Consider the following 27,016-nt stretch of genomic DNA (forward strand, 5'->3'; position numbering starts at 1 on the left):
GAGCCAGGGCATTGTCACGATGCAACATTCAAGCCCGATTTTCCCACAATTCAGGCCTCTTACTGCACACAGAATCTCTCAAACATGCTAGGGTTCCCTGGCAAACTTCTTTGTTTACCGTCTAACCATGTGGCACAAATTCCTGATGGGCAATGCCTTTGCAGTCAAAAAACACAACCAACATCACCTTCATTTTTGACCGACTCATGCGTGCTTTTTTTGGATGAGGAGAACCTTTGGCCACCCACTGCGATGACTGCACTTTCGTTTCAACATTGTAGGCATAAGCCCATGTCTCATCGCCTCTTATGATGTTCTTAAGAAAGTTTTCATCGTCATTGGCAGCGGCAAGCATTTCCTGGCTGATTTCAACATGGCTCTGCTTCTGTGCACCAGACAACAAACGTGGCACAAATTTTGCACTGACACTACGCATCCCAAGTTTGTCACTCAAAATTTCATGACATGATCCTATGCTGATACCCACTTCATCAGCGGCTTCTCGAACAGTCAAACAACCATTTCCATGAATCACAGTTCGAACTCTCTCGATGTGGTCATCATCTGTGGATGTGGAAGGTTGTCCAAGCTTGGGATCGTCACCGACCAACATTCTTCCCTCTTCAAAATGCTTGAACCAATCATAGCACTGCGTGCGACTCATATAGTCCTCCCCGTATACTTGGCTAAGCAACTGAAATGTCTCTGTGAAAGTTTTCCCAAGTTTGTAGCAGAACTTCACACACACACACTGTTCTTCCAATTCCTTCATTGTCACTTTGGCACCAATCCGAAGAGCAGCTTGTTCATGTGTTCACTTCAGCGGCTGTAGCTCGCCAACTAACGGTCAGAGCGAAATGCGGCAAATGGCAGTTAGTTGTCTAAACCTGCCGCTTCATGCGCTCAGTAGCCGCAGCGCGCTCCCTCTGCTGATTGGCATGCTATTTCAAAAGTTCGGTTTCTTTTTGAACCCACCTCGTATATATTACTGCACACACACACGAAAACCTTGAGTCATAAGTGAGCACTGTGTCTGTCTCCTTTCCTTTTCCAATCAGTTGACACTGTTTTCGTTCTAAATACCTTCTAGGAACTAGGCCATCAAGAAACTGTCTTGCAAGTGCCCTATATTATCTGTGTTGTACAGTCCAGTTTGTCAGTCCACCTAAATTTAGCATTGTTTATAAATTCTGCTTAAGTGCTTCAAGATTTTATGTATTTTATTCTGTACGCTTCTACAGGTCAACACCACCACATATTTCATGTAAGTAAAAGTTACTATGCAGAAAATGCTCGTTTTATTTGATGACCAAGCAGTTTAAGTGATAATGCATGTCCTGACTAGGTAAAGTTAGTGAAAAGTGACCAAACATATTTTTCAAAGAAAGGCTATGTATATGTACTACAGGCAATACAAACCTCTATTTGCATGCCGCTGCTATAGGTCCCATGACCAGTGTGACTTGCTTTCTGTAAACAGTACAGGCTGTACAGAGCTGTGAAGTCAGCTAGTCTTTAGTCTATCTAGCTTGCTTTCCTGGTGCTTTCATGTATACAAACCAGAAGGCCGCCTTCTACAGTATTATGCTGAAGATTATGAACGGTTGTCTGACACTGTGCCTTGCAGTGTTCACAGGCATTCTGCTTACCAGGAGACATCATTTGTGTTGGCAACAGTAGGTGAGAGGTAAATAAAAAAATAAAGTACACATTAATTTAAAAGCCTTCATCTTCACTATGTTGTGCAACATGAGGATGCCTTTCCAAAGGAATGTAGCCAGTGCCATCTGCAAGCACATTGCTCACCAGCTGCAGTGGCTTCATATTGACACAGGTGACACGTAACTACATCATTGTGCTTGAAGTGAGGTGCATGTAAAGCACCACAATCCAATAAAACTGCTCATCTTTTATACATGTACTGCGTTTTTGCTTCCACTTTGAGGTTGACATGATGAGCCTGAATGCCATCAGCCATCCCATACAAAAACTGTCCCAACTTTCATTCAAATGACTCAACCTAACTGTGATAGGCTAGCAATTTTCTTGCTTGGATATGCTGTTCAGTTGGTGCATGTTATAGTGCAGGCATACCACCAACTGATTTAAGCATTGTGAAAATCAAGTACACTACATTGCCTACTTAAGCACATGAACATTTAAGTAACAAAATCTTTTTCTGCTCATGCAGTGACCTACAGCTACAAAGGAAGACACAAAGACATTGCAGACGTGTAGGTAATATCAAGCTTTGATGCAGACATAGTAAGCTGTGGTGAGGAATGAAGTGTAATCTGTGTTTCCACTTCTGCATGAATTTTGTGGAAGTGCTGGAGGGTCGAGGTTTTATACAGCTACTAATTTATGTATGTGGTCTAATAAACCATTGCAAAGTGAATGTGTGGCATCAGCAACAGATAGCCAGGCACTATCACAAAAAGAAGCAAAATAATGCTGGGGAGTGGTCAAAAGCTGCAGGTCTGGAGGAGAGAGACAAAAGGACAAGACTGCTTCGATCAATTTGACATGACTGAAGGCATGCACGGTATGTCGTGCAAGAAGCAGACAGAAGGAGTATTAAGGAAACGCATGAAGGAGAAGTCTGACGGTGTGAGAAGGCAAGAGCATCACATAAAAAGAAAAATTTGAAGAAAGTAGCAAATGAATGGGGAGATCAGATGCCAAGGAGCAAGCATTTTCCACTAGAAATGTTTTTGCTGTTGTGCCTTAGCCCTGATGCTGTAAATGGAAGGTGGAAGAAACAAGTACAGTACAAGTTGAAAAAGTGTTGTGGCAAGCGTGAGCGGCATTAGATCGGTGCCTCATCAAAATGATTGAATTTGCAGTGCTCATCTGCACTCAACAAAGTGTGCTAACCTGTGCTGCTGGAAGTGTGTGAACTATCTCGAGATTAAATGTACAATCAGTCAGCTCTTCCAGATTCAGAAAAGACTTAAGACCAGAGGAAAATTTCAAAAATTACAAGACGGCAACCTGATTTGATAAATCATATTATGGATGTTTCCAGTAGAAGCACTTGCACCAACGGAAACTAAGCTGCATTAAAGGTTGGACTTCAGAAAGTGCATCAACACTACACCAACGATAAATGCAATTCCACTACATGGATGACTTGCCTTGTATGAAAACATTGTTTTCACCTTTTGCTCTCCTGTTCGCCACATAAGCATTGCAGATTAAACGAAGTCTCACTGTTTCGTGCGATGCGTTTGTCACTGGCTGACCACAAATGAATCGCTGTCAATGTCGTGTAATGAGCATTAAAAATTTCTCTTCAGCTCCTACTTTGTGACTGATGAGCCGGCTGTGCTTATATAGGTGCGGATCCACCTCCAGAGGGTCATCAATGAATTGCACTTTTTTTGACTGACTGCACATATGTTACCAGGCTTTTTATCAATGTTTTAAATCACCCACACAGGCGTACGTTATTCTCTTCATTTAGTACAGAGGGTTAAACATCGACAAAATGATGCAGCTCAAATAGCTTGAACGTGTATGCGTTTTCTATCCGCAGTGACAGACAACATGGCTCGAGCGTTGCATAATGCCGTTTGCCTAAAGCCAGCTTCGCTGCAGGGCAACATTGTCGCGCAAAGAAGCATGCGCATTGTATTGCGGCAAAGTATACCAATAGTGGAAAGCGGCCACTGTGATATACGTGCCCACTTGCCGTCACGTCTCCTGTCGCAGTACAAGCACGGAGACGCCGAACAAGTGTACTGGCAGGCATTCAGAGCTATTTCACATGCGGTTGTAGCGACCTGAGCCCTTGTTTCGCCCACATAGAGCGCCCCTTATATGAGCTAGACATTGTAAAAGCCGGGATTATTAACTAGCCATTATCAGTGTTACTGTACAGCTTTCACAAAGGTCTACTGCTATGAACTTTCATGACGACCATTTTTCTTTAGCATACATTTCTTCCGTATTCATCCGCAGGGGTAGTGTTTTGCCAGTGTGGCTGTACAGCTCTCACAACGAACTACGGCTCAGATTGCATGGCGACGCAAGTTTTAGTACTTACACATACAGAGTACAAGATTTCCATTCCCACGAACCTCCAAGTGTGCTGTATTCTCAGTTACATTAAGAACTAATGCATCGGCACGGCAGTTAATTCATAAACTGTTCCCGTTCCCGCGATTCCCCTGAAGTGTGTGGTATGCTGACCTTGATCGACACTAATGAACAATGCATCGGCACGACGTAATGCTTTGCCACTAAAGTCATCCGAGAAGACACCTCACTTCCAAACGTATCCCCTTGCGACTATAAAATTTAATATGCTACCGTCTCAACAAAATAGCAACAAACTCACCTCGGACGCGGCTTTTTCGCCTTGCCGGCCACGCATCCTGTCGATTCTGTGCTGCAAGCTCGGCTAGGGACAAACGGAGCAAACGGTTTTCTTCCCCATAGTACCTAAACGACGAGAAATTTTGAGCACCTAAAGTCCCCACATTTCTCTCTCGCAACCACTGCTCCCCGCGCGTGCGCAGAAAGAGCGGTGAAATCCAATTTCGATGTGCTCGTCATGGACCGCGCGGAGTTGTGTTACTCTGCCAACCAATCACAGAAGCAAACAAAATCGTCGTCATGCGGCCTTTTCAAAATGGCGTCGTACTTGATACCTCCGGGGTGTCTGCTGTTCTTGAAGGGTCTTTTCATCGGCGGAAGCAATGAGGTGTGCAACAGACATGGACAAAATGTATGGAGTCTGAGCATTTCACTCTTCAAAAGTCTGCGGTGCAGTTAATTTCACTGCTGAACCCATTTTACTCATGCAACTTCACTGCCAACTGAAGTGAAACTTCACAACAAATAGTTGTAGCATAGCAAGCATGTTATTTCAGTTCAATAAAGAATTAGGCATTCGCCATTCTATTACAATAGGCGAGGGGAAAGGTATAACATCACGCGCTAATAATTTTATTTTTGTAGTTAGCGTCTTATTTGGGTAAGAAAAAGTTTGAAGTACGAATTATTTGCAGCCTCGCGAAGGAACAGTGGCTGGCGGTTATGAGGGCGTGGGCGGCGCTTAAGGAATGTGTGTGCGTGGGCGGCGCATTGATTTGGCGGCGCTTAAGGAATGTGTGTGAGAAGTGGTGGCGTGGGCGGGGAGGGGGGGTAGGTATGCGTCTTAATTTCGGGGGAGGGGGGAGGGGGGCGCTTCCACGGTACGTGCCTGCTACAGGCTATTGCGAATAGTATGCGTTCAATTCAATTCGCTTCCGACGCGCTTTCCATATTTAAATTCTTGGCTCGAGTTATGTGGGGCACCCTGTATAGCCGCCCGTCTCCACGTGCGTGTAAAAAACAGCGCGCACAGTTTCTTATTCCGGTACCAGCAATTTCAGCCCGGGTCATCGCACGGCGCATATTCGCAGCTATCGCCACCAAACCTACTGCGATAAGCCTCTTCACCTAACTGTTTCTCAGCGCGTGGTGCGTAGTGCCATGTTTTTATAGTAGGCGATAATCCAAACGCGCCGCCGTTCCCTGCTGCAGGCGGCGCGATATATGTGGGCATCAAGTTTCGCTTGGGCGTCATCCGGCATCGCCCACCAGCTCGGTATCTCTTGTTTCCCGTCGCCCTCTTAAAACACTACGCAATAAAATAAAATTAAATTATGGGGCTTTACGTGCCAAAACCACTTTCTGATTATGAGGCACGCCGTAGTGGAGGACTCCGGAAATTTCGACCAGCTGGGGTTCTTTACCGCGCACCTAAATCTAAGTACACGGGCACGTGTTTTCGCATTTCGCCCCAATCGAAATGCGGCCGCCGTGGCCGGGATTCGATCCCGCGACCTCGTGCTCAGCAGCCCAACATAGCCACAGAGCAACCACGGCGGGTCACTACGCAACAGGAATAGCATATAGTACAGTAGAACCTCATTGATATATTCCCGTTACGTACGTCTTCCCGGTGTCAATTCATTCGCAATCGCGAACACAAAAAATGCCCTAATATAGAGTTACGTATTTTTACCGTTTCATACGTTTCCGGAAAACTAAATTTTTCGGCACTAACGTTCAGTACGTCGCCAAACTGTGATCATATGATACGTATTCCGGCCGCTAGATCCTATGTGAAGAAACTGCACGAGGCGCACGCGATCGAGAACCGTATACATCTGCCAGCCACGACAGCTTCCCCACAATACTCGCCCGCCCGTCTCACGTGAAAACGCCTGCACGTACTCAGTTTCTTATCTCGTTACCAGTTATCACCACTATCACCTCCAATATCCTATTGCGATTAGAATCTTCGCCTATCTGTTTCACAGCGCGTGGCGCTGTCGGTAGCGTATAATGCAAGCTTTTAACATGCGATGACCGAAACGCGCAGCCACTCCCTGCTGCAGACTGCGATCGTATTCCGGCCGCTAGATCCTACGTGAACAAGAAAAGGCGCGAGGCGCGCGCAGCCAAGAACAGTATAGCTGCCTGTATCACGTGAAAACGACGGCGCGCGCAGTTTCTTATTCCGCTACCAGCAAATCTCCGCCCGAGTCGTTGCACACTGCATTCACAGCTATCGCCACCAAACCTATTGCGATAAGCATCTTCACCTATCTATTTTACAGCGCGTGGTGCGTAGTGCCATTGGTAGCGTACTGCACGCTTTTAGTAGGCTATAATCCAAGCACGCCGCCGTTCCCTGCTGCAGGCGGCGCGATGTGCACGGGCATCAAGTTCGCTTGGGCGCGGCATCCGGCGTCGCATACCAGCTCGATTTCGCTTCGGTTTCCCGTCGCCCTCTTAAAACACTACGCAGTAGGAAAACAACAAAACGCGTCTCGGGCCGCTGGAGCACCACCAGCTGGACGCGCGTCGGCGTCTCGTGCCGCAACGATCCGCGCGACGCTTCGCAGATGTCAACAGTCTGTCAAATTCGTTTGGTTATTCGGATCGTAAGTTTTCCCCGTTAGTACGCTTTTTCTCGCGGCTTTTTCGAAAACGTTAGTTTGTATTCACCATCCATGGAACAAGAGAAGCCAGACAGCATCACTGACCAATTTTATATCACTAAAGAAAGGAGTTCATTTTTGATCTTGTACATCTTGTTTTACTGTACATGTCCCTCGCTCCATCCAGGTTCCCAACATTTTGATCTGAAAAGCTTGTCTGTCACCACGTACACGTATACCTTGAAGGAATATCCGTTTTGAAAGCATTTTCAACCTCCGTTTGCTTTTCTGGCATGGAAATTAAAATTAAATTATGGGGTTTTACGTGCCAGAACCACCATCTGATTATGAGGCACGCTGTGGTGGGGGTCTCTGAAAAATTTGACCATCTGGCGTACTTTAACGTGCATCTAAATCTAAGCACACAGGTGTTTTCGCATCTCGCCCCCATCGAAATGCAGCCGCCGTAGCCATGGTGGATTCGATCCCGTGACCTCGTGCTTAGCAGCCCAACACCATAGCCTCTAAGCAGCCACAGCAGGTTTCTGGCATGGAATAAAACAATTTTTTGTCTTTAAACCACTTACTTTTAAAATATTCTGTTTGGTTCATTTTTCTAACTTCTGCAGATCTGCATTCATATCTTCCATAATTAACTGGCTCCGTTTTCTTTCTTGCTTGCCAAAAATATGCCGTCATCCATGTCATGCTAAATTGGAAGGCCTTCTGTTAGCAATGGGTATTGTGCTTCAAGACTGTCAGTGCAACTTTCCACGAAAAAAGCTATTCTTGGATTCTTCGGTGTCCCCTTGTATGAAGGCAAACTGAACATCAATAAATTATTGTTCAGCTTCATATCATATGTTGCTGCTGCATGGTTCACTTAACTCTGCAAGAGACTGGTCTTTTGTCATACCAAGAGTGCACTTCAATTGGTCTTATTCTCTTTCTTTTGACATTATTGTTTATGAGGCTCACAGGTATACGTATCTGTGTTAACAATAACGCCTGATTTTGTGCAGCATATACTACATTTAACCAGATAAAATATGCACGTTGTGTCTCTTGGACTTGTCTGCAGTGGTAGGAGGTCAAGACCACAATTGGGGATGGCTGGCCGAGATCTATGGTGTGTGTCCTCGCTGTCCTGTGGTATACATCTGGCAAGCTTTCGTGGTGGCAAGAAGACAAGCCAGGCATCATGTGATCTTTCTAATTATTGTGCACAGAGTTATCAGCATGATAATATCCTTCATGCTATAAAGAATACCCCCAGCATGCAGTCTATATGTTTATGCATGCCTTTTTGTTGCTTATGACAATAAAATCTAACACCCTTTGAAGCACACTCACTCGCTGTCTGATCAAGAAAGGAATGCACAATTAAAATGAAAAACGCTGCCTTCTGTAAATTTATTAGCAACAAGGAAGCCACTCTGAAAGAATTTATTTACATACACAGCAACACGAACCAAAACCTAAAAATGGGGAAAAAACACGAACTAACAATAAAAGAAACCAGACACCCAACAATATGTGTTACATATTACTCAAGTAGGCACATTCAACCTGAGTTAAAGAGATATACTGTTGACTCCTGCACTCCTGCGCATGCATCTGGATATGTTAAGCCTTTTTCATCGGGCGAGGAGGACAGGGCGCGCGGAGAGCCTTTCCTCCTCTCTGGCTTGGGCGATCCGGCGCGGCGCTGTTTGAAAGTATTGCTGTCGCGTGCTGCGGAACGATTTCGAGATGTTTTAGATCGTACTTTGTGAAATTTACGCCATGTTCGTTCATATAAGGTCCTCAGGGAAGCCTTTCGGTGCATCGGTAACAACTATAGGCGGAATTATGTCTTGGGGGCGCAAAAATGTGACGCGCATAATGAGCCGCGGTGTACGCGCAATATCAGTCGCTGTGCGTGTATGTGTTCTTTACTATTTTGCTTATATCGATTTTAAATCAATAAAGGAAACCAGCGTGTCTGTATTACCATCATTAAATGGTAAATCAGCTCACTGTCTGATCGATTGGCGTAGGGAGTAAAACATAAGAGCGCGTGCTGTGCACGGCCAACCTAAGGCAACCATGAAATATCTGAGCGGCAAGCGCTATCAAATATTTGTGATACACTGGCATCGTTCTCACACATTTCAAGTCTAGTGTGCTTGAAATTACCATATGTCTACGCTAGCCTTGCTGCATGAGGACCATATGGCGCTGCTCAACACAGCGATCACTACGGCTGGTGAGCCAGCACGATACATATATAAGCTGTGTGCTTCGGAATTGCCTTCTTGGCCTGTATACAGCCATAATATATGAGAGGGCTTGCATAAAAAGAATGCGATGGTTATTCTTGAGCGCAAAATTTCCGTAATAAGTGTCAGTGCGTCGTAGAGAAATGAACGAACACAACCGAAAAAGAAAAATTCGGTTATCATCCTCTTTCTCTAAAAAGCAAGAGAAAACGGGCTAACGCAACACAACGTTTATAAATATATACCCGCTGATGCCGTATGCTTGGACCATGCGCTATACAGAACAAAGATATCTGTAATCCAGCACCTACTACTGCTTAGGACGCTCGCGCAGTTCGTAAACGGTCGCTTTACTGGACAAGCTTAATGCAGACTGTAAGGTATGCTGCTATTACTAGTCCAAAACTATTTTATTCATGGGTGGAAACCTCATCCATCCAACCAAGTAGTCACGCAATGTAACCTGCAGCGAACACTTTGAACGCTTGTCAAAGTATAACAGCACAGCTCCTATCGTAGCAGAACGATCGCCGCGTATGTTTCATGGCTCCTAAACCGCAGCTTAGAAATAAAGGATAATACTGCAATAAGGTAACATTAGTGATTGGAACATTCAGAAATACACAATTGATCTCCGAGGCTGATTGTAGGCTCAAATATGCGCGCTCACATCGCGCTGGGTCTTCCGTCCACCTCAACGCCAGCAGAAATTCCGGCTATGACGCCTTAAACCACTTCAGCACGTCTCACAGAACCGTTTACCACGTAGAAGACGCACGTCATACTCAACAGGCCGCACGACCGCGAAAACAAACGCCAAAACCTACCGCCGAGCGTACACATCCCATGCAAAAGACCGCTTTCACCCAAGCCAGTATGGCGCTGCTCATAGGCGGCGCCACTGCGTTCACAATATGGCGGCGCCTACGAAAAAACGGTCAGGTTGCGAAGGGTTGCGAACATAGTTCCCGCGCCCACTAGGGCGCCCCTCGCGGCGGCGAGCGCGGAACCGGCAGGATACGACCGGCCCGCTTGCGTTCGGAAAGCCTGTCTGTGCACTGTTTCGCGCGTAGCTGTTGCCTTTTCTGAGCAATGTCGAAGTGCAACGCGAGCTGTTGCGTAGTGGGCTGCAACAGCACGTACACCAACTCACGAGCAACAAAGTTTTACAGGTTTCCAAGCCGACCGTATGAAGCAGAATGGTGTCAACACTGGATAGCGCTCGTCCGACGGCATAAGCTGTTTTATGTTCCGGCGTTATGCCAAGTGCGTTAACGCTGAATTCTTTGCTTTTACAGCAATGATGGCTGCAACGGTACACCTGTAGTGCGTACCAGCATATGCAGCAAACAAAGTAGTTTGTTTCCACACTGTACCGCAGTAAATCTGTGGAACTCTTTCCCAATCCTTTCCCATTCAAACAGCGCTAGGGCTTGCTGAGAGACTTGAGGAGGGATTGCAGCTGGCTGAGCTGGCATGCACCCTTCTGCGCCCAGCATATCAACTAAGGGACAGTTGAGATCACCAAATTTTTTGACGACGTGGTTTATTGGAACCTCCTTTGCACGCACTGAAAAATCGCATCATAAAAGTATCGCACTTCCAGTAACTTGGGCGAAAATATTTACCCAGCGTTGTCTAACACAACTGGTAAGTTCCTCACCTTTTTTTGTGTGTGTTTGGGGAGAGCAACGTTGGAATACCTCAGGTAGGTCTTACGAGTCGTTCGTACGCCCCACGTTCTTGGATGAGATGTTTTGGATTCGCATTTGCCGTCCTGTATGTACATGGAAACTACCGCGGCGTCCTTGCACTTCCCTGCGATGCCAGCACGGCAATCCCAGTTCCCCGCTAGGATTTGTCTGCTGTCGCCGATCTTCAAGAATCAATGTCACTTATAATTTCATGCGTCCACACCGTAGATAACGAAGTAACTTACGCTGAGCTTCCCGCATCTCGCTGGTGCGTTATTTTTCGTTTGCGGAATACACCTAGCAGTCACTTCCGATCAGTGCGAGTTGAACACTTCCCTCACGTCGTAGACCTGCCCCACTTAGCATAGACGACTTCCTTTCTCTAAATTCCTTTCACGAAAAACGCTGTCAAGATCTTGTAATTCCCGAAACCCGGTTAAAATTAATATCGGCACGCTGTTTCGCGCCATCGCTACCGTTTGACAGGGCGCCAAACACGCAGCGCGAGCTGCTGACGCCGTGAGTAATCCTACCGCATTCGCGCAACTATTCGTCAGATGGCGCTAGGGGTTGGAAAGACAGGGCGCCGCCTAGCGCTTGCAACGTGCCCATAGCACATTCCACAAAGCTATTGGTCAACACGATTTGTCACAGGCACAGGCGAAGTTCGCTAAACACTACACGGGACTACGCGGCCACTCTCGATCACTTAGCCACCGACTCTTACATTTAACGACATCCAATAACTTCTCCAACTTCGCTCAGAGCTCTTGTGGCTTATTGTCGCATTCATCCTTTTACTGCCATCTATTTAAAAATAAGTTTTTTAATATATGAAGCCAGGTCAAATCATTATTTAGCGTCTATTTTGGTGAACGTAACGCTTTTGGACCCTAACCCGCCCTAACCCCTATAACGACCCTGGCAAAGTAACGTTTACCTCCCCGACCTCCCGTAATCACTCCGTCGACCGCGGGGTCGCAGTACTGGTGGCCACGCCCGTTTCCACAACCTCCGCAACAGCCATATAGATGTTTAGTGGCATTTCAAGAAATATTTATTTAATTTTTTTTATTTACTTAATTTTGTAAATGTCATATATCTAGAATTCGTATAAGTTTGTGAGAACTACGTTCGCATCGAAGTTTTTTTTTTTTTATCTAAGGATCTTATGTTGGTTTCGGGCGACGAGCGCAGCACGTGCCCTTCGCATGGCTCCCCTCGAAGGAACGTGCCATATGTCGTGCCGAACAAGTTGGACGACCAGCCTTGTCGGCACAAAGAATTCGAAAACATCGACGCGATTTGCATTGCATCAGGAGGCCGTGCAAGCGCTCCTGCGCTTCTTGACATCGACCGGCCGGTGTTAATGCCTGTGGTTTAAACGCCTTTTCTGTCTTTTTCTTTCTTGTTCCTTCTTTTTCTCCTCTCGCTCCTTGTCGTCTTTGCAACCCCTATATTCCCCACCCCAGTGCAGGGTAGCAAATCAGAAATTCGCCTCTGATTAGCCTTAGGAGTGCAGAAAGTTAGGCTAGTTGGTTGAAATGCGTACTGAAAAAAAGTTTGCGCGGAGGCACGAGGACAAGCAGAGAAAGAAACAAGGACGAGCGCTAACTCACCACTCCTCCCTGCCTTTCCTTTCTCTCTCTTGAAGGCAACAACAATCGGCGCCTTTGTAGCGGCTTGTTGAAGTCTGACCACGAAGACGGTCGAAATGACCAAATAAAAGAAAAAGCGCTAAAAAGAAAAGCATAAAAGTAATGGTTCCGCCCGGGATCGAACCGGGGACCTTTCGCGTGTAAAGCGAACGTGATAACCACTACACTACGGAACCAGCTGTGCGTTGCAGTATTCTGACATTATATAAAACATTTTCTAAACTTTCATGTTGATAAAATTTAACTTTAGGTTTTATGAATGCACTGACTACCGTGCAAGGCAAAAACAAACGCAACGTTTTATTTCAACTATGTACAATGTCGAGTTATTAGCCTAAAACGGTCTAAACACAATCAGAACGCAACAGCCACCGTGCGCGGCAGTAGTCAGCGCGTATCGCAGCTTGGCTGCTACGCTGGCCGCTATCGCATGTATACATGTAAGCCAATACAAAATTATGCAGGAATTTCAGAAAATTAAAACGATTTCAGTCTTAGCGCTAGCAATTGTCATTTTTATACGTTATACAAAATTGGTGCTCCGGCTGAAGGCACGATGAGTGCTGCGCCGTGGCTGCTCGATAGTGTTTCATTGCTAAACGATTTTGCGCCGCCTTTGTTTTGGCATTCTTTCACTTAGCGTATTTTTTCCGATTTAATTGCACGTCGTTTTACGAGAAAGAAAATTCCACATTGGCATTCGCAGCTTTCAGATATCTGTGACGTCATCAAAGAAGTGCAGACCGGCATTTTGAAAGACGTGTTTGGTTCTGCAAGCCTCCGTTTTTCAAAGACTGCCGCGGCTAAATCAAAGAAGCCAGAATGGCTACAGATGGCCTACAGAAATCGAGGTTGCAGCACTTTAAAAACAAGGGCAAGGATCAAGAAGTAAGTGCTTATCATCGTTTGCACACAACGTTTTTACACGCACAACCCTAGGCCTAACTGCTTTACCGTGTTAGTGAAAGCGCTTGCTCGCATTGATGGAGTGAACGACCTGACGAGCGCCTTAGTGACGCTAGCGTAATTCACCGTGATGTTGGCCCCCAAAACAAGGTTTTTACTAGCTGACTTCTTATGGTGTGGCCAGTGTGTGTTGTAAAGCGTAGGTCACTTGTCTCTATTAGGCCTATCCGATAGTTCAAAGCAAAACTTGGTCCGCTGTACGAGTTGCGGGTATACTCTTCGCTTGAAAGTTCACTTTTTTTTATAAAAGTGCTCGTCCCTTATGTTAATTCGATGTTCCGTAACCTAGCTGCATCACACGCTACCGGTTGTCGCATTTTGGTAACATTCCTGCGTGGTGTGAATGTCCGAGACGGATCATGCGAAGGGCCCGTGGTGGTTGATGTATCGACTGCGCGTTTTGGTTCGTTTTTGGGTTTAGCCGATCCGGCTTCAGGCAGCTGTTCTTGACATATCTGACTGCATGAAATTACTCGACGAATTGTTTATGTAGCGTGTACGCAGTTGCCTTCCAGAAGTTCTTGCTTTTTGACCCACTATGTCTACCAATGTTTTTCCTATTTTTTTTTTTTTTTCGAGTCGCAGCGTTGAAGGTACTTCGGCGCGTTAAGTGCTTAGCTACGGTTCGAAAATTAGTGTTCGATAAGCCGTTATTAAATAAAGTAAAATTGATCTGTTCCTGTTTGCTGGTATGGTAGAATGACTTGGTCGCGTTACCACGTGCATATGCAAGTGCGCAGCGTTGATGTCCACGCCGCGGTCCATTGTCGGAGGCGGTGCATATCGCGGAGTTGTGACAGCGCGCCGTGGCGCGGCGAATGGAGTACGCATCTTGAATTGGTTATAGCGGTTGCAACAGCTTTTCGTTGAACTTGGCTCGCGAGACAAGGGGCTTTTGCGAAAAATCGCACGGTAAACCAACCGATGAGTTCCTAAAGCAGTAGCAGAGGCGCGCGGCGATTACTTATTAAATGTGACCTACTAAAAAAGAATGATACATACGCTGTTAAAAATGTGTTTGTAAATGTCTCGGCAACACCACGTTGGGCATGTGTGAGTAAATGAGTGGACACTTGCATTTTAGCTAGTAAAACTGCTGGATGTTTGCAATGCATTTGTTGTTCGGCATCACATTAGGGCATTGCTGTGTCTTGCAAGAGATTGTGCTTCATGATAAGTGGTTTGAGAGATGCTTAACCCATTGCTGCACACTTCGTTGTTGGACAATGTGCTGTTGAGCTGTTGAAATATGTTTGTCGCTAGCTGCATCCTAAATGTGGCAGTTGAATGTCAAGGAGGTAGATCTCAAGTCCAACATGCTTTGTGTGGAATTGTCAACCTCTTAATGGCTTCACTGTGAAAGCATTGTAACAGACGAGTGCCACAAATAAAATTAGCCAATGCTGTTAATGATTTGCGTGGCCTTAAGAACAAGCTGGAGAGCTGTGAAAATCACGCACCTTTGCAGCACAGTGACATACAGAAATTGAGTTATACACAATTTTTCTTGCAGTCTTGCACCCTGTGTACTGTTATCGACAAACAATATTTTCAAAGATTTCCATATGCTGTGGTGCATATGCTTTTTTATTACAAAATGTTCATATGCAATGATTAAGCACCAGATAGACCCCAAATCCTAGGTGTTGGTACATCCTGAATATACCATGTTTTGGCAAGAACAGTTTATTTCATTACGAAGGCTTAGGTGGACTCAGCTTCATTTAATCTTAAAATTTTGTCACAAACAATATTTACACTCGTGCCGCTGCATGTATCTTAAATGTCTTCATAAGGCTTTTGCATGCTAGGTTTGTGCACTGAATGAGTTCATCTGTTGCAAACTCAGGTACCTAAATATTTAATTGTAACTTGGCTATTTGTTTGATTGTGACAAAACTTCTGCAACTGTTTGTGACATTAAAGAGCAGTACTATTTCGGTGATAAGCCACATGCAGTAACAAAAACACAAGTGAACCTTGCCGCTTGGTATATCACACACTTTGCCAGATGTGTGCTGCTTTTGAATCTTTGTTCATCGATATCATAATTCAATCTGATTTCAAATTTGTGCTTAATAACCTGCAAAATGCATTCTGTGTCAGTTGCTGCTTTTCATGTCTTGTAGGAACCAGCTGTATTCAAAGTGACACTAACCCCCGAATGCAGAGATCTAACTTGGCTCGAACTTGACTTCTGGCAGTCTCAAGACAGCTTCGCCGCGCGTCGTAAATCGTGCTTGATCTTGCGGACGACTTGCGAACGACTTGGCTGCGTCGAAGACCGCTCAAGTTTGAAGTCTGCTCCCGGGCTAGCTTGAAACTGACTTCGTGTGTTATTCCAACATGGCAGCCTCCTGAATGGACGTCGCGCGGAGGTTAGCTGCTTTCGAGTTTGCTTGCTACGCCATGGCTACAGCATTTTCAGAGACACAGCCCTTGCAGAAAATTCCGTGACCCACCCTACGTGACCGAGGGAATCCGATGGAGCTGTACGACGACGAACAATTCCTCGGTCGCTACAGATTCAAGAAGAACGCCGTGCGACTTCTCGCTATGTTGCCTATCCGGGTAAGCGGGGACAACAGAGGACCGACTGTGTGCCTCCCATGCTGCAGTTGCTGATGGCTGTGATGTTTTACGGCGCTGGCACGTTTCAAACAGTCACCAGAGGTCCGGTCCGCATTCCTCACTCAACAGTGTGCCGCGCAGTTGGAAAGGTGACTCTGCTCATCGCGAAGCACCCGCGCCCGATGCTGGTGCGCTTCCCGCAGTCGCGGAAAGATTGATTGCGAGTGTATTTTCTCATCTCCTGTGACTACACATAATAAAATGTAGCCCAAATAAGTCAGTCATGCAGAACATGTGCGCTTACCAGTTTTGTGGCGCTTTCCCTTTTCTTCCGCAGCTTCCTCTTTCCGCTTTTGCTTCAGGTTGGTCCAGCATTTTTTCATTTGCAGGTGATCGCGCCGCGTAATCCCGTGGTTGGCATTCTAATGTTTTGCTATTTCTTTCAATGTCTGATTCTTCTTGGTCAACGAAGCGACATCAGTTTTCTTGCATTCCACAATATGCTTGTAGTCGTTCAGGAGTGTCGTCGGCAGGCTCTTTTCGTGTTCTTTAAAACGGGCTGCCGTCTTGCGTTGCGGTGCATTCTCTTGGGAGGAGACCGTACGTGAGTGCGACATTTCAGCGTCAAAGCCTGTTGACAGAACAGCAATTTCGTACCAAATGCGGCGCGCGGCCATCACGCGAGCCCCACAACTTGTTTTCCTAACAGACGACACTTTTCTAGCAGACGACACGCACTGCCAATTTGCGATGTCTACGACTGTGCTGCACTCTCCCTCTCGTTGTTCTCGACAAACCCTCCATGCGAAGCAGACAAATCGTTTGCACGTGTCATTTTACTTATTTTTTTTTTTTTTTTTTATCGGGTGTTGTCACCCATATGGGTCCGGGCAGGGGACTCAACGGCGCTCGGTACTCTTCGTTCGCAGCACATGTTGCAGTTTTTTTCTTGTTTGTGACTCTGGCCTAGTGCGTTCGAATAGGTTGGCTTTTTCTTCAAAGGGTCACGTAGCCCGAGCAGAACACGGGCCGTCGCCTTCCTCCTGGAATGCCTATAGGCGAAAAGGGACGCGCGAGCTCCCTCAGAAACCGACCGTATGCCTCGTCTCGGCCTCTTGTATCCGGTTGCTGGCCCAGACGGCGCATGAGCGCCTTGCCGCAATTGAGAACAAAGGCCGTTTAAAGACCGCCATACGAACCAACGAAATGAACCAACCATTTCGTTCGCTTCTCTACGGCAACAAACATGCAACAAGACCTCTGAGTTAAAGATAAGCTAAAACCAAAATAAATGTGACGATAAAATTGATTTGCACTCAAATACACTGTCGCCTAAAAGTGTAGCGGCGACTTGAAAAAATGGTGAAACCTGCAACTCAAAAAGCGCGCCAAAACACCGAAATTTGAAGACCACCTAAACCCGCCGGGAACGCGCGCTTTCCGCAAGCAACACTGCCCATCGCAGCGGCGGACGTAGCCAGATGGAATAAGTTTACGCAAACTATACTTCAGCACTTATGCCCTGGTGGAAATTTGGAAAGATACATACTTTTTTGCTATAAAACGTGCCTTACGCTAATAAATGTATTGTTAACCTCGAACACAGACGAGCAACCTGCTTTTGCGTTGAAGCACAGTCTTGACTTGACGAAGCAAGTCAGCTTGAGCGTCTATGAAACGTGAAAGCCGACTTGGTCGTTTTGAAGTCCGCCTCTTGCTTCGGGCCGACTTCATCAAGTCAAGTCCAAGCCCGATCCAAGTTAGATCTCTGCATTCGGGGGTAAGGTGCAATATATCAGAGCAGATTGGTAGACAACACTTGCAAAATATTGGATGATGGGCTTTGCCAACAGCAAAGGGGTTCGGTGTGCCAGTAAGTAATGTTGAAGCAGGAGGCTGAGGTGCTGCTGAAATCCCCACACATCGTTGTGACGTTTACAAATGTTAGCAATGCCTGAATATAATGACTTAACTACCTAGTGTTAAAAAAATTTGAATAGGAATAAGCAGTTAAAAAAAAAAGTAAGGTCTTAGCAGGCATCTAGCAGTTTTCCTACAGAAAAATGAAAGATCTCTGAAAATGCCATGCTGCATGTTGCTTTTCATGGCTACATCATAGTTACACTGGCTTAGCAGTAGAAATGAAAACGGAAGTAAACAATATGCAGAATCCACAAATTGATTTTTCTCTAACTCAACTGGTGAAACATTTTCACACCAAACTAAATGCCACCATATAGGTGGTGGATCTAGTGCTCTAGGAATTAACAAGTTGTGCCTTACAGGCTGAGAGCAAAAGCAGAAGAGTGGCATGTATTAAAGGGACCCTGAAACGATTTTGTACAAACCTACCGAGTTGTTAGAGTAGGTCCTTCTGATCATTGATGCATTTAAGTGCTCCACATGAAGCGTGTAATTTATTATAAGGTTTTAAAAATGTACATCGCTGCCGATTGCAGCACATCGCTCAGCTGAATTTTAAGCCGCCCCTACCCATTTGACGTCATTTACTCCCATGACGATAGTAGGGCGAGCTATCTGATTGGCTGCCCAGGGCGCGTCATCAATAATTTTCCCAACTTTATAGTGAACAAATGTTGTTTGTAATAGTTGGAATGTTAGTTAATTTGTTTTTATAAAAAAAAGTAACAAAGAGAATGCACAAGAACAATTTCTCACTACATTTAAGCACTTCCAGCACACAGCGTCGTCTGCTTGTTACGTGCTCCATTTTGACCAGAGCTCCACGGTCAGAGTCGGTTTCAGTCTTTTTCGCGTGCACCATGATTCGACTTCGTTGCATTGTGGACTGCAAACATAGTGACTGGCAATATGTCAAGCTGCGACATCGTGTCCCTCCGCAAGGCAGCAGATGAGTGGACTGGCTGCAGCACATCGAACTGCCGCTATCCGATCGGCGCCAGGATTTGCGTGTTTGCAGCCGTCACTTTACACTGGAGGATTACTACCGCAATAGCATTTTGCGAGTCCGGTATTCGGGTAAACGCAAGCACAAGGGGACAGGGCCTGGCCGTTTGACCGTGGCGATGAGCAGAAGCGCAAATCTGAATGGTCTGCGCGGTGCAGCCACCTGGTGGCACAGAGCTCAACCACATACAGTAGCAGTAACGAAATGTATTCTTCTTTGCTGCTGGTGCAAATTTTTTGCAGGAGTGGAATCAACACATTGTTTTTGTAAATGTTTAAAATGTTTTGTACTTGGTTAGAGCAATATTAGTGCTTTGTTTGACTGGTTAAGCTCTGTGCCAACAGGTGGCTGGACCGTGCAGACCGATCGGGTCGCTCATGTACATCAATGCTAAAGTTCCTTCATCAACTTGAGTTTATGCCTCCAGCCATCCGTCGAAATGCCCAGCTCGCTGGTGGTTACCGGAATACCAGACACATACGGTGCTGCGACAGAATGCTTGCAACGCATGCTGCTTCGATAGCTCTCGCTTGGGGTTGACTGCCAAGCAGCTGGCGGAGAGTTTGAAGAAGCTTCGCACGCTCGCTCCTAGAGAACGGAAGTTGAAATGACTTGCCAATATGACGCAGAGCCAGTGAAGGCGGAGCTTGGTCCCAATCGCTCGGTGAACGAGTTGAGGAGAAAATGCATGACTGTGGAGGAGGGTAACTTGTAATCGTTTGTAGCTCTCTTAATATGAGATGCTTCACACAAATTGTGGTGCAAATTATTAATTTTAGCTGTAACCTACGTGTCTACGAAAGTTGTCCGAGCCGTTTCCGGGGCCCTTTAATGCATATTGGATTAAGAAAGGAGGCAGAGCTTCTGTTGTCTGTGCAAAAGAATGGATTTTGTTTTTTTAATTGGTGGTGTGAACTACACTGATTGCTGCTGTGCCTCGGCCTTTGCTTAGCTTGAGTGCTGAGTTTGTGTAGCCTGCTTCTAACATATTGAAAAGCATTGTTCAGTTTTTGTAACAAAGCCTATTCGGGGTGTTTTCAGTTTGTTTGCAGTCATCTCTTAACGTGTATTCTTTTGGAATGCATGGTCTAAGATTATTTTGAATAAATTTCTCTCCTAACTTGCTGTTTGTTGGTAGTGTTCCTTTTGAAGATACTGCTGTTTACATCTTTGTTGCTGCAGTGTGTTTGCATTGTAACCTGGCTTCTTTTGCATCACAGGAAATGCGAAGGCGGCGAAATGAGGTGACAGTAGAGTTGAGAAAGAACAAGAGGGATGAGTCGCTGCTCAAGAGACGCAATGTGCCCCAGGTGGACTCCACGGATGATGAAGAAGTTGACAGGGGCCACCCAGACCTCCAGGCTATTGTGGCTAATGCAAGCAGTGGGGATCCCAATGTCCAGCTCAGTGCAGTCCAGTCAGCCAGGTGATTGCCGCTTTGTTTTTTTCTGTGCTGTGTATGCTGTTTTTCTAAATGGGTAGTTGATCTGCCCTCTCCTCTTGGTAGCTAATCCAGTTTTTTTAGCACCTATAGCTGCTTCACATGGACAAAGTTATCATTCTTTCAGCGCATATTTTACGGACTTGCAGCAGAACTACACAAGTAGGCTGCAGATTGGAATGTTTGGGATGTTATTTGGACTGAGTGATATCAAATGGATTTACAGAAAATTTGTGCAGTGTGGTAGTGAATTGACTCTCGATTGCTCTCGGTACATAGAACTACACGAATGTATGAGTGGATTATGCAGACTGATATTTCTGCAGTGTACTGAAACAGGGCTATTTGAATATATTTTGTCATTGGCCCTTTCTTTTTATGCAGTGTCACCTTCACAACTGTGCGCTGCTAAGCTGTGCCATTTGTGCGGTCTTCATGTTCTTTTGCTGTCTCTCATTTTATGGAATGCTGTGATCTTATTTGCTATAATGTTTATTAGTATTTCATACCCACTTTCTCTACTTTGTTACTATTAGTTCTCCTGAAAGGCCGCGTAGAATGCACATAGCAGCTAAGAGAAATGAATTATTTTGATTTCGCATCTTTTTCATTGCTGTTATCTAATATTGTGACCTTGTGGAAAAGTGTATGCGAAGTAAAGTGCAGGAGAATCTGTCACTAGACGTTTTACACTATTAAGTTGGCTAACAAAATCCCGACGACTGCATTTGGAATTATATTTAGTAACTTAAAATTTTGTAATTAGTTTAGAAAAGGTTTTTTTGCCACCTTTCCATATATAAAATTGTTATTGACAACATTATTAGCATATTTGTGTTCTGCTGGTAAGAATTATGAGACCAGGCCTTAAAGGGTAAACGCTATCAAATGTCAAAAAGCCTTGGCAAGTTTTTTGGTGCAAACGTTTCCAGGGCCATTTAAAATCGGATAATACTCTAATAATTCATGAGCTACTATTTTCAGTTTAAAATCTTCGTGTGGTAGGCCGTAAATGGCTGTCTTTGACCGAAGATTACATGTTTTTGACGCATTCACTGCACTGCCAAGACAGACGCCACTATTAGTCACCAGTCGGGTCAGTTGCATGCTGACAAGCCAAGTTAGAATTATCTGGTAAAGGTAAATGTCAGGTTCAAGATAACCATAGTTGTCCCGATAGAAATGTAGGAGTAACGGCGGGACCTTCACTTGCGATCAAATTATAAGGAAATTGAATATATCGGAGTTGAATTAATAGAAGTCGACTGTAAGCATTTTCAAAGTGCAACAGCAGTTTTATAAGCATTTATAGGTTTGTGCTAACTTAAGATGGAAAATTACTAATAAATGTGTGTTGTTTCCTTTTGTCAGGAGGCTACTCTCCAGCGATCGTAATCCGCCTATTGACGATCTGATCAACTCCGGAATCCTCCCCATATTAGTTCAAGCCTTACGAAGGCATGACAAGTAAGTATCCTCCTTTCCATTTTGTGGTTGTTGGGTGTTGCCAGGTGTGATATTGTTGGACCTATTCTAGCTTAATGGTGCAAGTGTACACACCAGTGTTTCGGGAATATCGGGATTTTCGAACAGTAGTTTCGAATATTGCGCTATTCCATATTCGCTTTGAGAGCAGCTGTAATATTTGTGCTTTTCGAAGTGTCAAACTTACGGTCGCAAATTACTGTTTAATACAGTCAGTGACCCATCTTCCAGATGCTTGATTTTTCAGACATGCCTGATAATTCAGATGCCTTTGCGGCACCTCCATGATACGCCACAGAGTCAATCTAGAAGAATGTCTGGAATTTCGAACGCAAAAATGCGTCTCTGTTCGGTTTTTCAGACTTTTTGCCATGACCGCAAGTCCGAAACGGCATTGATTGAAGCCACCACTGCCGCCATTTTCGTTATCTCGCAACCTTGAACAGGTGCTCTTCCCTGCAGAGCCGCTGGCAGCCGTAGCCACCAACGGGGCAACGCTAGGCCTAGTTATGTTAGCTACTGAGCTTCTTGCTGTTAGCAATGGCGCCGACTCTGCCTTTAATCCTCGCTGAAGGCTTCGAAGCTCTGAAAGCATGACTCGTTGCATAATGCTGATTCCCGAAAGACAGCTTCATCTTAATACAGTGCAGTCCACTTATAACGATATCGATAAAGACGAAAAATATGATCGTTATAACCGATGATCGCTATATCTGGACTGCAGTTATCAAAAAAAAAAAAAAATTTTTTTTAAACGGGTTTGCGCTCTTTACCTTTGCAGCTCTGAACTCGAATTCGCTACTTGCTCTAAAGAATAGATGATGTATACAGTAGGCCGTGAAAAACAAACTTTATTTGTAGCGCCAATGACCGTGTCAAGGATTAGGCGCGCCGAAATAGTCCGAAATCTGCACTTGCTTTTGCGGCAGCTTCAGCTTCACAACCGCGGTGTGCATGGATTCCAGCTGCTGCGCGAACACTGGCGGCAATCCTTTAGCATGCATAAAATCAATTAAGGAGTCGATCGACGACAGTGCGCTTTGCGTGGACATCGTGGTCGAGGTCAAGGAGCCACTGTCGATCTCGTTGTCACTGTCGCTGATGCCGTCGCCACCGTCGCATAACTTTGCGTCTGTCGAGACAGCACATCTTCGGCGATCGCCTCGTCGGTGACCTCATCGCAGAACGAGGCAGCACTGTCTGCAGTCAAAAACTCTTCCTTCGACACACCACCTGTGTCACCAGTAGGAACGAGCTCCCAGAGCTCGGTTATGTCAGCGACTTCCACCGGGTCGGTCTCGGCGGGTTGGGGAAGTTCGTCCTTACGCACAAAGCCCGACTTCTTTAAGCCATTGGTGATGAACCACTGGTAAAGCGCCTCTTCAACATCGGCGTACAAGGGATCTCTAAACCCTTTTCCGCTGATCGGAATGGCCGCTGATAGCTCCTGCCTTCACAATCGCGGTGCTCCCGGTTTTCAAGATGGTTGATATCGTTAACTGGACGAGCTCATACTTCTTCACGAGGGCGCTCACCTTGAAGCCGCATCGAGAGTCCTGCAAAATATCCATCTTCGTGTCAAGCGACACAGCTTTGCGCTTTGTCGGCGCTATCTTCGAACTGGGTTGAACTGTTAGTTGCACGCTGCTTCGGTGGCGTCAGCCTGCTATCGCGAGAGAGACGCGGGACGGGCGCTACCGCGCCGCTTTGCTTGTCGCTTCTTTTTTTCTTTCACTCTCTTTCGGAGCGACTGTGGCCGACGCGCATGAAGCAGCTAGCGCCATCTTGTGGCGCGCTGCGCCAACGTTGGCTGCGCCTACTCGTGCGCGGGCGGGGCGAGACGCGCTGCGCGGTAATGGCGGCAGATACGAACTTACGGAGGTAAACATCGCCTCGTCTCGACATCGTTCGTTTCAGGGAACTAAGCAACGCAAACGTTACGATTATTTGGCACGGAAAACGCCGTCCAGACTGCAAAATTTTGATCGTTATATCCGATATGCGGTGAATAACCTATCGTTATAAATGGTTTTTTTCCCCATAGACATAATGCATAAAATGACACTCTCATGTCGACCCATCGTTATAACCGATATATCGTTATATGTGGTATCGTTATAAGTGGACTGCACTGTATAGCGGTGTTATGCGGTGAAGCATGTGCGCATTATTATGGCAAAGCATACCAAAAGTGGGAAGAGGCAATTGTCACAGGACACAGTATGTATTCCTTAATTATACACACGTGCACTCGCTGTCTTCTGTTAGAGTAAGAGCACCGATATGTCTAATAAGTGTACTGGCAGGCATTCAGAGCTATTTCGGACGTGTCTGTGGAAATTTGATCCCTTGGGGGGGCAGTAAAAAGCATGCATTCGTGTTTTCGAACTGCCCGATTTTCTTTTTTTCATTATTGTGCCCTAGGGAGTCGGAACAATCGAGCGTTGACTGTAGTCTGTAAGGCACGATTTTCAAAATAAAAATAGACATTCGGCAAAACTGCATAAATGGTATGGGTGGAGTTTGCAAATACAGTTGAACCCGGCTATATCGAACTCGGAAAAAAAAAACGCCTATCAGTTCGATATAGAGCGTAATTCGCTATAAGCCTGCTAAAGAATTGGATGTCATAAAAGCACATACCATTTATAAAATCACTTTATTAATGAAATTAGCTTAGTTTCCCATTAAATAGTCCTGTATTTTCTTCTGCTTGGGCAATTTAGCTGCCTGCGACGCACGCGCTTCTCCACATTGTCCAAGGAGTCGGAGCAGCTGAAGCCGCAGCCTTCCGCATTTGCGCAGAAGCACCGGACTAGTGCAAGTGCACCAATCGCCTCGGAGGATGTGGGCGGAGGACCGTCGTTGCTTTCCTCATTCTGCCCACTTTCACTTGTGCTCAGTACGATGTCGGCAATGTAATCTTCGTTTTCGGGCTCTCCCGTAGTCGCGACACCGTCATCTGCACTCGCAAGCTCGTCGACTGTTGATTAGCCAATGGCTTCCGGACATTCTGACAGCTCGCTCCAAACTTTCGCAGCATCGGCAACGGCTTCGTCGCATTCATCAGAATTTTCAGTCATCACCGAGCATGCAGAAGCTGGTACGTCTGAAGCAATTTCACATGAACCACTTGTACACCTCCGTATGTAGGCGTCGGGCGCCACGGGCACCGGTTCGCGAGTTTGGTCGCTTTCGCCCCAATCTCCCCCGTATTCTTCAAGATTGTGCTGAGAGTGCTCCTCGGAATCTTGCACACTGCGGTAACGTTTGACTTCTCATCACGTTCGAACCGATTTGATTTAGAGCTTCACGATGAAAGGCGAATTCTGCCACTTCATCACGGCAACACGGCAGAAGAAGGCCCACAAGGCGTAAATACAATAAACTGGAAAAGCAGCGAGACAACTCACACTTGCACCATTCTGCACGACGAGGGCACAAGAACCTCTGATTGGCTGTCTGAGCAAGCGCTGCGGCCGGGCCAGGATAATTTTTTGCAGGGTTGTGTCGACGGCTTGCCAGAGGCAGCGCAGTCGCGGTAGGGAGAGCGGTTGGATCGAGCCGCACCGCCGGGTTGTCCCGCCATCGCGAGGGAAAGCCAACTTCTGGGGGCACTTTCCACCGCTTGACGTTTGATATGTCGGGAGTCGCTGCTATTTTTGTTCGATGTAAGATTAATTTTTGCTATATATACTCATTGTAACTATACTGTGTTCAGAAATTGTTCGATATACAGAATAATTTGATATAAACGGGTTTGATATAGTCGGGCTCTACAGTATATTAATTGTAGTTATTTTATCAACTTTATTAAACAACTGGCAAAATAAACTGAGCAGCAAGCTCCAGATACGCTGGTATATGCTGGCGACATCTTTGCCAAACTTGGCGCCCTGGTTGCCTGCACTCTTTTCACCACTGCTGCGTCCAGAAACTAAGTTAGAAAAACAAGTTTCGGATAAAAATAAACACCTTTAGATGTTTTTCATAACCTTCATAATTTCTTAGAAATATTTGTTTGCGAGAAAACCCATTAACGCCATTTCAAAAAATTTGTACTATAATACAATTTATACTATCTCTGTGCGCCTCTCTTCTGTCGCCCTTCCACTCCTCTGAACACGAATGGGCTGTGCCGTAGGTCTACGCCGCCCAAACCTTCCAAAACACGAATGGACAGCGCCAACTGTGCTGCTCGCAGATTGCTCACATGTTGATCGCTGGCTTCTCATTCAACGCAGTTCTTCAAACAGCTTGATCGCTCGCATTCGTCTTTGTTGGTTGCGTCGAAATCGTTTCTGTCCACGCGGTCTCTGAGGCGTTTCTTTCGAGGAACCCGTATGGGTTTCCTTTGTAGTAATTGCTACGATTGGGTGGATGTCCGATTTTCCTTTTATTAATTACTTCTCTCCACCTTGCGGGTTTCCGCAGAACTGCTACGTCAAACACTTGCCTTTGCTTTGTGTTGTTGACAAATTCGACTTCGCACTGCCATCTGCTAGCTGCCTGGTTAGCTCAGATGGTAGAGCAACTGCCCCGGAAAGGTGGTGGTCTCGGGTTTGAGTCCCGGACCAGGACGAATTTTTCTTCAACTCTGAGGCGTTTCTTTCGGGAACCCATATGAGCTTCCTTTGTAGCCATTGCTACGAACGGGTGGATGTCCGATTTTTCCTTTATTAAATACTTGTTTTTCAGTACTGAGAGGATTACATTTGAAAAATGCTTAGAAGTCTCAAAAACAAATCTTTGAAAATCTGCCTTTAGAAGTGTGGTTCAGTAAGGTATTCTGGCAGAAAAATATGTGCCAAGCACATATTTTTTATTCAGTTTGGAAAAGAAGTAGTAGGTAATATGCTCAAAGCCTACATATTTGTGCATTCTCGCACATTATGTGACATGCAAGTTTGTTGAAGCATATGCCTTATTGCACTTTCATTTTTCAGCCCTTCCTTACAATTCGAAGCTGCGTGGGCACTAACGAACATTGCATCAGGAACATCACAACAAACGCAAGCAGTTGTGAACGCAGGTACGTTTGATGTTCTAAATTTCTAGCCTTGGAAATTGTCT

The 27,016-nt window shown here is 45.7% G+C and overlaps 1 protein-coding gene and 1 non-coding gene across 2 annotated transcripts in view; one reads left to right on the forward strand and one right to left on the reverse strand.

Annotated features, from left to right (window-relative positions):
- Nucleotides 1-12,654: 12,654 nt before the first annotated feature.
- Nucleotides 12,655-12,727, reverse strand: TRNAV-UAC (transfer RNA valine (anticodon UAC)). Its single transcript has one exon. It is a non-coding gene; the product is annotated as a tRNA-Val (tRNA).
- A 545-nt stretch (nucleotides 12,728-13,272) lies between these two features.
- Nucleotides 13,273-27,016, forward strand: part of Kap-alpha3 (karyopherin alpha3) — a 62,735-nt gene continuing 48,991 nt past the window's right edge. The window contains exons 1-4 of the mRNA XM_050188497.3: nucleotides 13,273-13,439; nucleotides 20,238-20,443; nucleotides 21,830-21,925; nucleotides 26,890-26,975. Of these exons, the coding sequence (XP_050044454.1) occupies nucleotides 13,374-13,439; nucleotides 20,238-20,443; nucleotides 21,830-21,925; nucleotides 26,890-26,975 (454 nt within the window). The 5' untranslated portion in view covers nucleotides 13,273-13,373. The remainder of the gene's footprint in view (nucleotides 13,440-20,237; nucleotides 20,444-21,829; nucleotides 21,926-26,889; nucleotides 26,976-27,016) is intronic.

The sequence above is a fragment of the Dermacentor andersoni genome, chromosome 2, assembly GCF_023375885.2.
Source record: "Dermacentor andersoni chromosome 2, qqDerAnde1_hic_scaffold, whole genome shotgun sequence".
In the NCBI taxonomy this organism is placed as follows: domain Eukaryota; kingdom Metazoa; phylum Arthropoda; class Arachnida; order Ixodida; family Ixodidae; genus Dermacentor; species Dermacentor andersoni.